The 17,699-nt window shown below is 46.2% G+C and overlaps 1 protein-coding gene across 1 annotated transcript; it reads right to left on the reverse strand.

The window, feature by feature from the left end:
• Positions 1-16,321: 16,321 nt before the first annotated feature.
• On the reverse strand, positions 16,322-17,203 carry LOC109765702 (CBL-interacting protein kinase 29-like). The gene has a single exon (XM_020324485.3). The coding sequence runs from the start codon at positions 16,825-16,827 to the stop codon at positions 16,363-16,365; it is 465 nt and encodes a 154-aa protein (XP_020180074.2). The 5' UTR covers positions 16,828-17,203; the 3' UTR covers positions 16,322-16,362.
• Between the last annotated feature and the right edge of the window lie 496 nt (positions 17,204-17,699).

The following is a 17,699-nucleotide window of genomic DNA, read 5'->3' on the forward strand; positions in this document are numbered from 1 at the left end:
AATGCGGCAACCTTCTAGCACAAATGACTAACATGGGAAAGCATAGCTTGTGGCTTGATGGAGATCAAGCAATTAATTTCCTATCGATTTATTCTCCTTGTAATTTCATTTGTGGCTCTGTATGACCCTGCACCACCGCCTCTCGCTTCTCGGCTCTTTCTGATTCCACTGTATCGCACGAGTAAGACTAGGGTGTTCTATTCCACGGCTATTGAATCCACAAGAGACTGCGATTGCTTGTGTGCTTCACCAGTATCATACATCAACATATCAACTTCAACGTCAATAGATAAATCAAGGTACTTCACTAATGTGTAGTTATCTTGGGTAAATTCCTATGATTCCTTTCAAGATAATGGTTCCATTTACTAATTTGACAAGGCCGGATTCTAATTCAAAAATCTAATGTCCCTCCTGTTCAAATGATTGGAACATGAAGAGACATAATACAACAAAAAATATTCATTTTTTCAAACCCATTGCTTCTAGCTGAAACATTATTGAGAATGCAAATCCATTGATAGAAATCTAGCTTTTTCATTACTGAACATAAGTTGCCATACATTCATATAAGTTCTACATTTAGTACTACATTTCTCTCTCCCATGGGCAAAGTTCTTGAACACTTTCCAAATTCATGAAGATTTTATGAATTTATGAGCATTTAACAAATTTTCGTATAGTTCTTGAATTCCCAAACATTTGGGAATTTGCAAACATTTTTAATATTCATGAACATTGTTAAAATTTTCTTATATTTCTCAAATGTCTGATTTTTTTCAAATCCACAAGCATTTTTTAAATCATTGAAGATTTTTTAAAATTCAAGACAAATTTTATTGCACTACCATTTTTCCAATTTGTGAAGAATTTAAAATTTTATGAGTACATTTGAAACTTGATTTTTTAAAGAAATGTGAACTTTTTAAAACTCTTGTGAACATCTTTTAAAAAATCTCTGTAATGTTTTAAATAAGTGCATACTATATAGAAAAACATGAAGATTTCCTAAAATATCAATATTCTTAGAAACTGGAACATCTTATAAAGCAGTGAATATTTTTTGAAAAACAATTAAAACAAGGGAAGAAACGAAAGGAGGTATAAAAAAAACCCCAAAACCCTAGGTAAAAAGGTAGAGGAAATGAAAAACAGTGAAAAACCTTCTAAATTATTCTTAAAAACGTAAGAAAATAGAGCTAGAACTTTTCCAAAACAGAATCCCAAGGCAACATGACTAACTAAATGGGCTCAGTAGCTAACTCACGTCGATGTCAATATGCGAAAGTTCAACATTTTGTTGCTTTATGAAATAAAAACGAATTGCCCATAACAAAGATGTTGTAACACCAAGGGGCGAGCAAGTTTGGCCAGCCCGACTACGGTCAGGAATATCTCTACGAGTTCGCCGAATTTCTGGAGTCCTTTTGTTCGCCTCTGATAATGGCAATTCCTTTATTTTCCTGGTTTTCTTCCAGTTCTGTTACTTTTCTTTAAGGTTTCACTTTTTATTTTATATTTCAATTATGAGCGTTAGTTTTTTATACATGAAATACTCTTTAAATAAAATATGAGGATTTTTTTACGCACGATGAACATTTCTTCAAATACAAGGTGAACACTTTTTATTTGGGTGAGCATTTTTTAACACAGGATGGAAATTTTTTCAAATACATGCACACGGTGATTTTATTGAAATATATAACCAATATATTTTAAAAATATATAATACTGTAATTTTTTTAAAATGTTCACATGTTTTCAGAAATTGTTGATGTATTTTAAATTTTTATGCAATAAAATATTCTTGGATACAGATCCGAATCAGTAACTCGCAACGTTCGAGCTGGGCCTCAAGCCCACAAAATACGCTATGTGGGTGTAACTTTCTATTGCACACTTTTGTTCTTTGAAAGGGTAGTCATTTTTTGTTCTTGAAAGGGTAACCATGATCATTCGGGTTGTTTATGATGATTTTTCTTTCTGGTTTTCTTTTTGCTCTTAAACTTTTCATCTTTTTTCAATTTTTCATGACTAATTTTTAAAAACTCATGAATATCTTTAAAATGCACAATCACCTTTTAAAATTACTATATTTTTTTTGAAATATTTGATTTTATTTCATCGCATATTTATTTATACATAAAACTGGACAATCAATGGGATAAAATTGCAAAGAAATCGACAGAATCAAGTACAACTCCTAGCATGTGAAACGGGCAATTCCTTGATGCTTTCTCTACGTGATTTAGCGACATCATGTCATTTCAACTGTAGGATAGAGGTTTGCACGTAAGAACATGGCCCGTTGGCACGGGTCAACTTCCCCTGTTTGGGCCTGTACTAGGTCATGCAATGGCATGCTACCAACCAATCTTAGTCGAACCAACCTGTGGTTGGATGGTTAGAGGGACTGTGGTATACCCAGCGGGTTCAAATTCTGGTGCTCGCATTTATTCCTGGATTTATTTCAGAATTTTCGGTGATGCGCATTCAGTGGGAGACGTTCCCATCGACGACGAGGCGCCTACGGTGACTTCGTAAATCTCAAGATGATATGCCGGCTCAGTCTTTCGGAGGTGCTCATAGGGGTAGAGTATGCGTGTGTGCGTTCATAGGGATAAGTGTATACACGTGCATATGAGCGCTTATGTCTGTACTGATGTTAAAAAAAAAAAACAGCCAATCTCAGTGTAAGCTGGAAACAGAGATGCTAGAGCTATATCACGCCCGTCTCGCCTCTGCCGTGAGGCTAGCGAGCCGGCTACTATCTAGGGCAGTTTTGGAAGCTTCCTTGCGGTGTTTTCCTTCTTTCTTAAAATGAGTTATTTAATCAGTTTTCACACTATTTATTTCTTATTATTTTTACTATTTTATTTAACACTTGTCGACTTCTAAAATACTTGTCTTCTATTTTCGTATTCATGTGAAACTGTTGAACATTTATATAATATGTCCAGGACATTTTTCAAATACAAGTTTGAACACTTTTCAAATTAAATATAAACATTTCAAAAAAATTGAATATTTTTCTAGCTTACTAGAACATTATATTTACATCGTATAACATGTTTGGAAACTGTAATTAACATAATGTTGAAACCTCATGCGCAATTTTTGAAATGGTGCAAAACATTCTCCTAAAATTATACGGACATTTTTTTACGTTGTATTAATATTTTCTAAAAATAGCGAAATTATAATTTTATACGAGCAAAAGTTGTTCTTAAATGTCATGACTATTTTTTAATGGTATGACACAATTTTCACAAAATTATGTGAATAGTTATTTTTACGTTACCTATTTTTCTAAAAATATGGCAACCGTTTTTTAAATGTTAAAATATTTTTCAAATGGGACGATTATTATTTAACAACACAAATTCCAAAAAAGACACGAACGTTTTAGACTGTATAAATATTGTTTTAAATTTGAGTAACGTAAAGTTTTCAATATTTCAAAATAAAAACAAAAATGAAAAACCTAGAGATGACGAAAAAGAAATGAACTAACGATCGAAAGAGCCCTATTTTACTGGCCCAGTAGCAGGTCGCTCGCGGAGAAGGGATGCTTGCTCTCCCCGAAATCACTAATTGAGGAGTACTCGTTGCAAAGATCAGTTCAATTCCCCTGGTTGCGACAAATGGTGCACATGCAGCGCGACACTTGTCGCAACCTGAGAGTTTTCCCTTTTTTTGTAGATCCGTTTATTCAAAACGTTTTATCTCTCAAACCATGCATCCAAATCTCGAACCACTTTCATCGTTGGATTCCTCACGTCGAGATCTTCAAAACTAGATCCCATGTTGATAGGTTTTAACGAACTTTTTTTACAAAAAAACGGATGAAAATACCAAATCGGGAGCACGGGTTTTTTCCCTTTCCGAAAGAGGCACGCCCGTGCCTCTCACGAAATCACAACCGTGCCTCCCACTGAAGCAAAACCGTGACTCTCGCAGAAGGAAAAAAAAAAGAAAATGTGTTTTTTTCCGTTTCCAACGAGGCACGGCGGTGACTCTCGTGAAAGCACAACCGTTCCTCTTGCGGAAGTAAAACCGTGACTCTTGCGAAAAAATAGAAAATGCATTTTTTTCGTTTTCGAGAGGCACGGCCGTGACTCTCGCAAAAGCAAAACCATGCCTCTCGCGGAAGCAAAACCGTGACTCTCGCGAAAGTAAAAAGAAAAAAAACGCGTTTTTTCGTGCAAAAATATTTTTTTCTAATTTTTTTATTGGAAAGCTAAGGAAGACAGGTGGAAAACCAAAACGTCGAAAAAACCATTTTAAAAGCCAAAAACGCGTGCGAAAAAAAAAACCGGAGGGAGCGCCCAAAGTGCGACACGTGGTGAATGGCTAAGAGTGCGCCAAGTGGCACTGATCGTTGCGAGGCTCCTGAAGGAGTGCTCGTTAACTAGCTGCTCTCTGCTCTCCCACCAAGAGATTTAATATGCAGCGCGGAAAATCCTATATGCCGCGGAATGCAAATAGGAGCCAATTCATACAGGGTTATGCATCCAAGGATAGACCATTTTGCCAAACGCAGAGGCTACTTCTTTCTTTTTCTCCTCTTTCCTTTTCCTTTTTATTATGTTTCTATATTTTCTGTTTTCTCCTTTCTCCCTTTTTTTTAAATATCACTAATGTAGAACAATTCAATCCTTTAAAGACTTTTTCCGAAATTTTAAAAATTGTTTGTGTTTTTGAAAAATGTTAGAATTCCAATTGTTTAAAAAAAACTGAATTTATTTTCACGTTTTGTAAAAAATTCGCATTTTTCACAATATTTGTTTATTTTGACGAAAATTTAAAAAATGCTGGTGAATTAAAAAATCTTTCATGTTTCCAAAAAAGTTGATAATTTTTGGAAAAAAATGTTCGTTTCTTATGTTCCAATAATGTTCAAAAGTTTTGGAATTTTAAGTAAATGTTCACAATTTTGAAAAAACATATGTTTAAAAAACAACTCGCTTTTTTAAGAAATGTTTTAAATTTCAGAAAATTGTTCGTATTTTCAAAATTAATTCATGTTTTAAATGGGAATGAAATATTAAATTCGGTATATGTTTTTAGAACAGAATGTTTTTTAATTACTTGAACATTTTTTTAATTTGTGAACATCTTTTGACATTCCAAACAAATTTATTAATTCAAAGACTAAATGAATTTTGGACACTATGAATAATTTATTCAAAGTTTCAATTTTTTCTAGAAAGGGGACAAAATTTTAAAAACCAAAAACAGTAAAAAAAATTAAGAAACCGAAAAAGAATAGAAATAAAATTAACCGCCACACCCAGTCCCCAGTCTATCCTTGATGGGCTGGCTTTGTCAGTCCCTGCCTTTGCGACAGGTTGGCTTTTTTTTTGCAAATTTTGTTGTACCGGTGTTGCCGGGGAAATATATGGTACTCCCACCCCGAGGGTGCTTCCGGTGCTCCAAAACTCGGTAGCACATTTTTAAGTGTTTGAAAAATTCTAAAAAAAATCCATCACATTGACGCAACATCAAAGTATGTTGTCAAAAAATATGAAATCAAAATTCGAAACATAGCTTGAGAAACATAAATGACAAATTCGACAGTAAATAGGACAACATAAGTTGGGCTTTAGATTAGGCCCATTATCACATTGATATCCATTTTGTCATTTTTTTATCTGGAGCAATGTTTTGCATTTTGATTTGAATTTTTTTAACAACATAAGTTGATGTGTCAATGTGCTGTATTTTTTAGAATTTTTTAAACATTTAAAATGTGCTATCGAGTTTGGAGCACCGGGAGCACCCTAGGGATGGGAGTATCAGATATTTCCCACGGTGTTGCCGTAGGGCTTGCTCCACCAGCAGCATGGCAAGCCCTGTCACTTGTGTGACTTTATTATTTCTGAAAAAGAAAAACACTCGTGAGGCTTTTTTTTTTGCCGGGAACACTTATGAGACTTTAATGTTTCTAAAAAAATTGTGAGGCTTTAATTTCCTCTTTTTCTGCATCGTTCCATGCCTAAATTTTTTGCTAGATTTTTTTATTTGTCTGATTTTTGAACCATGAGAATGCTATTCAACACTCACTAGGCGGTTTAAGGAGTGACGATGTTACTCTGGCTCTCATTGATGCGCATCATTTTATTTTTGTGGTCACTAGATAGTGGAATCTTGTTTGTTTGCCGTCTACTACACTCATTGGCGTGTAGTTGTTTCGTTTTCCTTTCGTGAAAACAGATGTTTTTCTACTTCTAGTAGGGGAAAATGAATACAGCTGGCGTTTTAAGAAGTGGTCTGATTAACTCTTACCTTCTTATCTATTATGTGAAAAGAGGACGTAAGAGGGACCATATTAAAATTAGCCTTTTCTGCATATATCTGGATCTCGTCGTGACATTCCTTTCCCATACGATCAGAAAGAAAAAGGAAAAAACAAACCGGGTTCCACTTTCAATCACATGCGTAGTATAAGAGCATCTACAGCCGAGCGCCTCAAACCCGCCTCATACGTTCGGGCGGGTCGCTCGGTCACTGTCCGGTCACGATATTTTGACCTAGACGTCCCACTCAAACTGCCCTCAAACGCCCGGCTGACCGGCACCCCTCTTATCCAACCTAAATATGAGGCGGATATGGGGGCGCCCGGACACGCCCGCCACGTTGGACTGACGAAGGGGTCCCAGCCAGAAACGCCTTGAAACCTGGCGGTCTGAAGCTCGTCTCCTCCGTCAGACCGGTGGCCCCGCATGGCGCAGCTCCTGCGGGGCGCGTCGTGCCTAGCCCGGCTATTTAAGTCGACTGGCGACACCGAAACCCTACCATCTATCCACATTTTTCTCCTCCTCCTGTTCGCCGCCGCCGCCACTTTCCACTCCCCCCGTACGCCTAGTAGCCACGCTCCCATGCTGCCAGGTGAGGAGCGAAAAATTTCTGACGCTGGAGTGCTGGCTCGAACTCCTTGAGCAGATTCGGGATAGGCGCGAAGCCCGGATTGCCATGGGGCTACCTCCGGATGCAGTGGATCTGGAGGAGGAGGACGACGACGACGATGAGGAGGAGGACGACGACGATGAGGAGGAGCAGGAGGATGTGGGGGACGCTGACGCGCCGATTTGCAGGCCATCCTCGATTCCCTTTGGTCGGAGTCGACTGCGGAGGCCAGCCGGCAGGAGATGGAGGCGCATGAGGCTGCAAAGGAGGCGGAGATGCTCGCCTACATGAATGAGGTCGAGCAGGAGGAGGATGAGCCGGAGGCCACCTACCCGCCCGTCCAGCCGGTGCTCGGCACCATCGTCGTGGACATCTCCGACGGCGAAGACTAGTTAGGGTAGTATGTAGAATTTCTTTGCATGCTTCGTATGGGTCTAGGGGATGAAATATGAGAGACGGATGTAGTGCTGCTAATTTGAGACGTGACCGGTCACTGTCCGTGAACGCGTCCGATCGCGTTCGCGGGCGTTTAAGAGGCTGATTTGTCAAGTCCCGCTTTAGACCTCTAACGGAACAAAGCGAAACCAGCACCCATCTCATTGTGACATTTACTACAGAAAATGCAGAGCAATCCCAAGTCTGTCTTCCCAACTACGTTGCCGTCGAGCTGTTCCAAGTGTCAACGTCTCCACCGAATAGGCAATGCCTGGTTAGTCAACCACATAATAAACACTACAGATTATTGCGGCGTACGTGCAACCAGAAATGCGGTGACCAAATTAATCGTGCGCCAGCCGCCGGACTCGCTGTGTGCCTCAAATCAAATGCCACGGTAAGATTTTGACGAGTTTCCGTGGACGACAGCGTCCAATTATTCAGCGGATTCCTCTGTCGCCATGTGATATGCTCCTCGGAGTTTCACCTCAAGATGCCCCGCGAAATGAGCTGTACACGTTCATATGGCTGGTGACAGAGTAGCTGATAGCTCGACATTGCGAACGAATGATACGGCCGCCCCATGATCAGCCGTACGGGTTTCCCCGGCCAGCTGGCACCCCATCCCAGTGTACGGTGCACACCAAACAGTCTAGCACAAGTCGCAATCCAAACCAGACGTGCCCGATCGCGCCAACAATTTGTCATCGTCTTCCTCCTTCTGTGTCTGACCGATTTTGATGGCCAATTCATCCATGGCTTCAAGAAATGTAGGCTTAAAAAGTTGTACTGGAATTCGCCTCCTTGCTGCCATGTACGTGTACCGCTTCATGTCGTTTTCGCGTGGACTTGCTTGCATTCAGGAACTTGGTGCTGAAACTGTGCAATGCCTCCGCTTCATCTCATCAGTAAAGAAGATTTTGCTCGGAAAAAGTGGGATGGCCAAACTGCACGAAATTGCTAACTTTGTGACAAGAGTTGTAGTACCTCTGCTAGCCTCCCTGGCTGGAAAATTATGCGTACCGCCATCGCTCAGATGGTTGGCGAGAGGGCCAGTTGATAGCTCGACATCTTGAATGATACGGTCAGAGCATTATCACCGAAAATGTCCATCCATACACCCGGCCCTCACCAATACAAGTCATCACTATCAAAAAAAGAAAGAAAAATTGAGGGACAAGTCACTATCCGAATTAAACACGTGTGGTTAAGAACTTGGCTTTTTGAAACGAGTTTGCGTTAACGATTTGTTCTTGTCATGCGAGATTGTTCTCGTCTTCCTTAACTCTACTTGCTACCTCCTTTTTCATGTGTGGGAGATGATTTCACAGCCTGAGCTGACTGACTGATTTTACTGGATGAGTCAATTCAAGCATGGCCCGAACATGGGCATCCAGCCTAAGGGTCGCTTTTTTTTCATGTCTTTTTCTGCTGAAGTTTATCTGTATCATAAATTTATCGTTGGAATTACAGGATATGTTGTGCTGCATATTTGCTTCTTGGCAAGAGGGAGACGCGCGAACAACCCTACCGTGCGACCTTGATAGCGTGCGTGCATGCCACATTGTCGGGACCTTCAGACATTGCCATGCCACACTGGCCATACATAGTTAAAACACCCCTGAACTTAGGAGTTGAGACTGCAAAATAAAATACAGATTTGGTCATTGACTTGCGTTGTTAATGAGCTTGATACCATTGACATCACCTTTTCTTTCTTAAGAAATCGACAGGCGAGCTGCTCTTTAAATTATCATAGAAAGGGCACCACTTTCTTATTGAAGCCACACCGGGGAGTTTGTTGTTACTGCTGCACCACCGCCACCAAGCTGGTACTCCTACAACATTTTGGACCCAAGAATTCCATTTTGGAGCCATCTTCTTGGATAAAACATATCCACTCATCACCAACGGTCGCTGATAAGTTTACATCACATGGCCACATGTTACTTGGCACTATCCCCAAGTTCGTCAGAGCATCTCTAGCACACCCCGCATAAGTGGTCAAACCCGTAAAAAAATTGCGTTTTACAGTTTTGGGCAAAAAAAGTGTCCAGAACAGAAACCGTAAAAGTAGTCCAACCCGTAAAATTTTTAAGGCCCACCGCAAATGCACACCTGAAACCCTTATCTTTGGAGGTTGGAAGGCCGAATATAGGGGGGCCCGTATACCGGTCAAACCTCGTCGGAGCAAACACGTCGCCGCGGAGTTTGCCGGAATCCGCCCTAAACTCGCCGGAATTCATCACCGCACATCGGAAAAGGCCGCTAGACGCCGCAATCGAGCGCCGCTGGTTTGAATTGGACGAGCTCGACATCGTCGTGGCCTCCTATGACCTCAGCCTGGCCGCCGGAATCCTCCCGACGCGGCAGGCAAAGGGGCACGGCTCGCCTGGCAATAGAGCAAGGCGCGGACGACGGAGGCGACGGGGCGTGGCCGGCAAGGCTGGGCGCGGACGACAGAGGCGACGGGGCGTGGCCGGCGAGGCTGGGCGCGACCGGCGCGGTGATGGGGCGTGACCGGCAAGGACGAGGCGCGACCGATGGGCGATGGGGCGCGGCCGACGGGCGACGGGGCATGGCCTGCGGGCGACGGGGCGCGGCCGACGGGGTTAGGCGTGGCCGGCTGGAGGAAGGGGCGGCAACGGCCGGACTAGAGGAAGGAGCTCTTTATTTCAGTTTTACAGTTTGTTTTACAGTATCTATTCGGCCGCGCTAGTTTTCGATCCGCAAACGCGGTCATCGTGAAACTGCAAACGCGTTTTGCGGGTCAAGTTTTTGCGAGGTCTGCTAGAGTTGCTCTGTCTGAGCACTCACTCCATCACTGAACCTGCTTCAGCCCGTCATCTCATCCCGTCCCATTGGTTCACCCGATTTTCACCCATGTGGGGATGCACCAGGCAATAATTGGTGGCGGAGAAGCGTTCGCACCGATCGTCACTTGCGCCACTTTTTTTTTCTTTTTGATTGTGCAAAAACAACAATATTTTGTGCAAATTATGAGAGGTGAGGTGTCCGACTGATGATAAGGACCCATGGCTATGGCTATAGGGCAGCAGTAGTACAATGATAGGGGTGCAGCAGTGCAAGAGGGACACTCCACATAAGGATTTTGCTGCCGCTTAGCATGGACAACTCTAGCAGTAGCATTAATCGTAACCTAGTTTGATTGATGATGATCGGTGGCCACAAGTTCGGTGCGTTTTCGTCCTCTTTTTCTGAATGATTACCGTTAGTTTTTGCATTCCTCCTCCGTTTGTGATGCATGGATGATTCCCCGTGTTTTGTCAGTCTGCGCTTTTGTTTTTAACAATTTACGGTTGTATAGCGCCCGGGTCAGGTCATCGCATCGGCCCATGCCGTGGCCTCGTGAGTGAAATTCACCGGAAAAATGCTGCGGCGTAATTAAGCTCCGTACTTCAGCTAATCCGCGGCAGGCTGGCCCCCGATCGATCGCTGCCGCGGCAGGAACAAGCGTGCACGGCACCGAGCCTCTTCATCCTTATCCGGGCGCCATGGAGGTTGGCCGTCGCGGTGGTGCCGGTGTCTCCATCGGGCCAGGCGCGTCGCAGGTAGTCAACCTGACAACCCCTCAGAGCATCTACAGCGGCCATCACAAATCGCCCCTCAAATGCCCGGGCCCGGTCACTGACCGAACGATCAAGACAGGCGCCTTAAACGGATGTCCGTCCGGCGCGCCTCATATCTAGTCCAAATATGTGCGGATATGAGACCGACCGGGCGCGTTCGCCACGTCAGCCTGGCCCACCCCGTCGGTCAATCCAACTCCACTTCCCCCTCCTCTCCGTCGACTTCACTTTCGATCCCCTGGCCTCCGATCCGATGGCTGGCGATGGAAGCAGCGGTGGCCCCGGTGCAGAATTCGACGGCTCGAACATCGATGTGGAGAAGATGACCCTCTGCATCGCCTTGAGGAGGTCGCTGCTCGAGCAAGGCGGCCCCGGCCGCGGCGGATCTTCTTCCTCAGCGCTTGTCGCTCGTCGACGCACCGCCGGCAACGTCGTCGGCCCTTCCCGCTCGGCTCCGGCAGCTCTGCTCCGCTCCTTCAGGTACGCCGCCCACCTCCACCACCCTCTGGTCCGGAAGTGGTACCCGGCCACCGCTGCGTCCTCGTGCCGGGGTCGGCGTGCACGAGGACGCCCGAATCCGGGCACGTGCAGCCCGGCGTGAGCGGCAGCGGGCGAGGGAGCGGGGGGAGGCGATGTTCCTACGCCGTTCGTGCACGAGCGCGCCAGTCGACCCCGAGGCCGTGCTCCTCGCGTAGGTCCTCCATCGCTCCCTCACGACGACAGAGGCGGATGCTCGACGCCTCCGCCGCAAGAATGCCAAGGCGCTCTGACTCGCCTTCGAATTGTCAGAGCGCAAGGCAAACAAGGAGGCGGCGACGAAGGCGAAGGCGGCCCGCCATTCGAAGGAGCAGGACCGCCTGCTCCGCAGGCTGTCGGGCATGAGGTGCAGCTCCGACTCCGACCTGAAGGACAGCTCCACCTCCAACTCCGACGATGACGCACCTCCCCACGTCGACGCCTACACACGGGAGGGGCACAGCCGCGCCAACGACTGGAAGTGGAAGGGGCCGGTGAGGAAATGATGATTTCCTTCACCCTTTCCTGTTTTGTTTATATTTTAACTATGTTTTAAGTTGTTTATAGTATGGATTTGCCGTTGAACTTCGACGAACTATGCTTCTTTTGTCCTCCTATGCAATGTTGATCCGATGTTCGATCGTGTTTAACGTACTTTTGCATGGGTTGTATGATTTTGAGGGTTCGGATATAAGGACGCGGGTGCGAAAGCCAACAAATAAGACGTGCCCGGTCAGTGTTCGCAGACGCGACTGGATGTGTCCGAGGACATGGCTGTACATGCTGTCACGAACCGCCCGAGTGTCCTGGACATGAGCTGTACGTATCGGGCTGGCCGGCTAACAATATGTGCCTTGTTGGCAAGATGTGATGTGAGTTGATAGCTCAACATCTCGAATGATACGGTCGCATCATTATCACTGAATACGTCCAGCCGTGCGTCCACACACGCCGAAAAACGTCACTGTACAAATTATCACATTTGCTTCTTGAAGCATTCTACGTTAAAAATTTGTTATCGTCTTCTTTGACTCCACATTTACCTCATTTTTGTGCGCGGCAGCTGGGAAACGACTTCACACAGTCTGAGCCTACTGATTTTATGCATGATTTAATCATGGAACGCAAGAACTCTCATACGCTGCTTGGAACGGCGTTATTCGAATTCGCATCTTCATCGTCAAACGCATGGGCATCCATCTTAGGATCACTTTTATCACATGTCCTTTTCAGCTGAAGTTTATCTGTATCGCAAACTCATCGTTGAAATGACAGAATATGCTTTTTGGCAAGACGGAGACTCACCAACAGCCCTACCGTGCGTGCATACCACATTGTCGGGAGCTCCGGCCGTTGTCATGCCCACACTGGCCACACATTTTTTAACACCCGTGGAATTGGGCGTTGAGAATGCAAAACAAAATGAGATGAGTTGGTTATTGACTTTCTTTGTTAATGAGCTTGATGCGCCTTTTCCTTTTGAGAAATTACGTCACTCTTTTTACATTTAAGTAAACTATGTTGATTGGTCCACATGCATGACGCCACCAGGGTGGCCAATCAACTCCTTCTATAAACACCGAAGGTTGGGTATGGAGAAACTGTGGAGTTTATGATACGAGTTGATAACCAATATTTCTAGACTGAAGGATTCGAATAGGGACCCTTTTCTTGGATAAAAGATAACCAATCACTACCCAACGGACATGGCCGCATGTTACTTCCATACAGGCTAAAACAAGATAACAAAGCGCTACCCGCGCCTGTCCAGTCCATGTCCGCGAAGTGAAGTGCAGTGCATAGATCCAAAAACGCCATCTCCAAGCCCGTCAGCAGCATCACTCGGTCGATCACTGAACCTGCTTCTCAGCCCATCGTCACGTCTCAACCCATGTGTGGATGCACATGCACCACGGAGGCCGCCAATAATTGGCGGCGGATGCAGCGTTCACTCGCGCCATTTTTCTTCTTCTTTTCCATAATGCACAAATAACACTTTTGCGCCAGTTATGAGAGGTGAGGTGTCAGACTGATGATAAGGACCCATGACTATAGGGCAGCAGCACAATGATAGTGCAAGAGGCGCACCCCACCCACGATTTATGTTGGTATGGACAGCTCTAGTACTAGTGCTCATCGTAACCTAGTTTGATTGATGATGATCGGTGGCCACAAGTTGGGTGTTTTCGTCCTTCTCTCTGAATGATTATCCCCAGTTTTGGCGTCTAGAACACAGGCCGCGTTCCTGCTCCGTTGTGATGCATGGATGATTTCGCGTGTCTCGTCAGTCCGCTCTCTGCAATCCTTGTGGGTGTGGTTCCTATAGCCGATTTCTTCAGCCCGTCCCGTTTCGCACGCGGAACCGTGCCGTCGACCGTGTCAGGGTCAGGTCGTCGCATCGCCCCATCTCGTGGGCGAGATCCGCCGGAATAATGCAGCGGCCTGCGCACTTGAGCTGATCAATGGTCGCCGGTCGCGATCGCGGCAGGCGCCGGCTGCACATCACCGAGCCTCTTCTTCCTTATCCCGGCGGCATGGCATGGCGCATCGCCGAGGCTTACCGTCACGGTGGTGCCACTGTCTCCGTCCCCTCACGGCCTCACGTACCGGGCTTTGGAACAACGCACATGGCACTGGCATGAGCAACAGATGGTGGTCATGATCAGCGCCCAGACCAGTTGAGATCTCGTAGCTGAACTACAACGCACGAACTCCGTGGCACCACTCGCTTATCACCCACCCCCACCGGTGACAAGCCAGGGAATCGGCGACGAGCGAACGTTAGGTGGCCGGTCGACGGGGACCCTCAGACCGTGTACGCCGTGCCGAACCTGCCACCAGAGAGCTGTTCCCGCGTGCACGGAGGAATCTCGACGCCGGTACGGGAGACTCCGGGTGCGCGTCCGGGGTGCGGTACACGAGGGCGACGGTGCGAACGGCAGGCATCGCGCTGGCTTCGGTTCGGAGACGGACGTGGAAGCTTCGGCAGGCCAACTTGGCCATGGAGTTGGCGCGGGTCAATGGTTTCACACGACGCAGAGCTCCGCCGGTGGCACCGTGTCCACCTTGCTCCGGCAATGATTGACACTAGCTCGGCGTGGCTCCGGCAAATCGGTTGAGACGGACGTCGCGTTGCAAGTTGCAACCTCGAGGTTCGAAAATGATACGGCCGTACGGCTCTTCCCTCCTTTTTTTCTGGTAAACGGCCGTACGGTGCACACTTGACACAAGTCAAGTCACCATCCAAATTAAACGCCCATGTTAGCGTTAACAATTTATCATCTTCTTCTTTCTCCTGTAGCGCCGAGAGAGAAAGATTTCGATGGATTAACCCATTCATACAATAAGAAGGACACGTCGTGCCGACGCACTGCACCATTAGCACGGCCACAAACAAGAAAACAATTCGGCGCCCAAACATCAAATTTCAGGTCGCGCCGGCGGCAAACCCGGCTCGCATCGCTCGGCGGCTCATCACGCCGCCCAAAGGTGGCCAAATTTGATGTTCTGATCTTTTTCTTAAACTTAAGCAGAATCTGACCCCGGTTTAAAGGTATTTCAGGATCTGACATTTTTTCCTATCGCTATAGTCTTCGGCAGTAGGGTTACACTGCCTATCGCCAAAGTGAATGACGGTAGAATTTAACTGCGGCGTCATATTTATTTAACGTGAAAAAATACGTTACCGCCAGGGCTTTGGCGATCGGTTGTGTATCCCTATCGCCATGTGCTTAAGCGGTAGGCCTGCTCGACCTTTTTTTGCACGAGCATGGATAAGTCACATGCATGCTGCATAGCGTCATACTGTCTGTGGCCTTCTGTCTGCACACCCCGAGCTACTGAGCGAAGGCTGCTCCCGTCCGAATAAACGAAGATGAAACAAAGCCCCTGCATCAAACTGTACATGTATAATCTATATGTCAATCGTCAAAGCATGCATCCGCTGGCTTGCTGTGAGCTATGTACAGTACATGCCTAGGCGGGTAGGGGAGTTGCAAATTACTCCTACGCATGCATGTCTTTTTCTCGGCTCGCAGCAGCCTTTTCAGGAGACAATAAAAATACGCCTCCGTTCTTAATATTTGTCATTCTAGAGATTTCAATAAGTGATTAAATACGAAGCAAAAGGAGTGAATCTACACTCTAAAATATGTCTATATACATTCGTATATGGTAGTTCATTTGAAATTTCTAAAAAAACAAATATTTAAGAAACGGAGGGAGTAAAAGGAAAAACCAACAGCTAGTAGTAGGAGTATTGCACTCTAGCAAAGCATACACACTGATTGACATGTCTTTGAATAATGGAAAAGACATGCCAAAGCTACATGTCCAGATCGCTTTGGCATTGGTTTACTTCCAAGCCTCAAACCCAAACATAGTGCAGACCCTACCGCAAAGCAGCCTGGCGGTAGGGTATAACGGACTACCGTCAAAGACCTTGGTGGTAGGGTATTTTTAACGTCATAACGATGTGATGGCGCAGTTAAATTCTACCGCCATAGACCATGGCGGTAGGCAGTGTAACCCTACCGTCAAAGACCATGTCGGTAAAAAAAGGGTCAGATCCTGAAATAGTCGATCTGTGTCAGTTTTCAATCCAAGCCAGTTGTACTTTTCCGTCCTGCCCGGCCGTTATCGCGGGAGCCGGCAAGAATTCTTCCCTCTCGCCATATTGCAGTAGTGCTGCATGCAACTTTAACACAACCCGAAGAAAATAAATCTTAAGAAAAACAACAGCTGTTTGGCTACATAGAGGGTCCCCATGTGCTGGAAATTTTCTTGCCTCCCAAATGTAACTCTATCATCTTGAAATAAAACTCTTTTTATCCCCATAAAAAAATCTCGACGCACGCCCGTGGCGGCAGCACGACGAGGCGAGATGATACCCGGCTCGCACTCGGTAGCTTTTTCACACTGTCCGAGGCTTCACGACCGGCTCGAGCCAGTCCTTCCAGAACGCCGCAGCCTCCGCACCGTGGCCCTTCACGACCTCGACCACTGACACCGCATCAGCGATCCTAAACACAGTCACCTTGGCAACAATGCCGCCGGCCATCGCCTCCACGTACACCGGCCCGGCGTGGTACCCTTCCCTCCTCACGCGGTGCCCTCGCTTCCTCCCGGCTTCCTCGACCTGGGCTAGCACGACAGTGGCGGGCTCGCCCACGAACACCCGCTCCGTGCCCGGCCCAGCGCCGAACATCCCAGAGAGGTCCGAGCCGGGCGAGAAGGCCAAGATGTCGAACGCGGTCATGGCCCGGGCCATGTCCTCCTCAAACTCCGCGTTGAACCACGCCGCCTCCTTGTGGTCGCGCATCAGTTGCTCCTGCTCGCCTCCGTCGCTCGCACCGTGGCAGAACCAGGGGTGCTCCATGATGCCCTCCGTGTCAATGCACGTGGCCGTGTTGGGGTCGAGGATGCAGCGCAGCGTAGCATTACGAACAATGCCATAGCCTTCCACCTATGCCCTCTCCCAAGAATCATGGTCGTCGGCCAAGCGTCAACCTAGGGCAACCCACCTAAGTAGCTGCCTAAAACTTCGGAAGACCAATCCAGCTCTTGATGACACCGCAAATTCTGATTGCGGGCCTATATTTGGACAAATTCTATGTGTGGTTGCCTCCTATAAAGTTGGCATTTCCTGCAGCTTGGCCCTCCCATTTTTTTTGGACAATCCATTGACCAAATATAGACAAACCATGTGAAAATTTGGCACTTGGATGGCGTCCAATGGTTCCAAATGGCCTGCCATGTCATGACGGAAGAGGCACCAACGAATAATTAATGTTGTGTAAGACGAAGTCACTTAATAGACTCCTCAAGGGTGGTGAAGTTGCAAAAAAAAAAAAAAATCATCCACCGTGTCACCTTGAAGTTGAACCTGGGCAGGCATTGTCCAATGCTTGCAAAATTGTTGAATGTGCGTGATCAAAAAGTCATTTTCATGTCAATCCTCCCAATCCAAGCATGGTTGTGAAGCTCGTCTCTAATGCATGCATCTTTAATGTGCGCATTTCTCCTCAGGGAGATCTCAAAATATGTAGGCGCAACATAATTAAGTTTTTCCCCTTATAGCCATGGGAGGTAGTACGAGATTGTGGTGGTGGCGTAGAAAAGATTCATGTCCATCTCATCGCAAGTTTGCCTAATCCCACTCGTACCCAGTACGCCTTTTTTCCACTCATACCACGGCCATCGAAGGCGCAATACTGTAAACTTATGCAAATCAAACACTCCGAAGCGATC

The sequence above is a fragment of the Aegilops tauschii genome, chromosome 2 (assembly GCF_002575655.3).
Source record: "Aegilops tauschii subsp. strangulata cultivar AL8/78 chromosome 2, Aet v6.0, whole genome shotgun sequence".
Classification (NCBI taxonomy): domain Eukaryota; kingdom Viridiplantae; phylum Streptophyta; class Magnoliopsida; order Poales; family Poaceae; genus Aegilops; species Aegilops tauschii.

What these genes read in the sequence shown, in the direction of transcription:
- LOC109765702 (XM_020324485.3), bottom strand. Translation starts at nt 16,827, where the DNA reads ATGGAGCACCCCTGGTTCTGCCACGGTGCGAGCGACGGAGGCGAGCAG.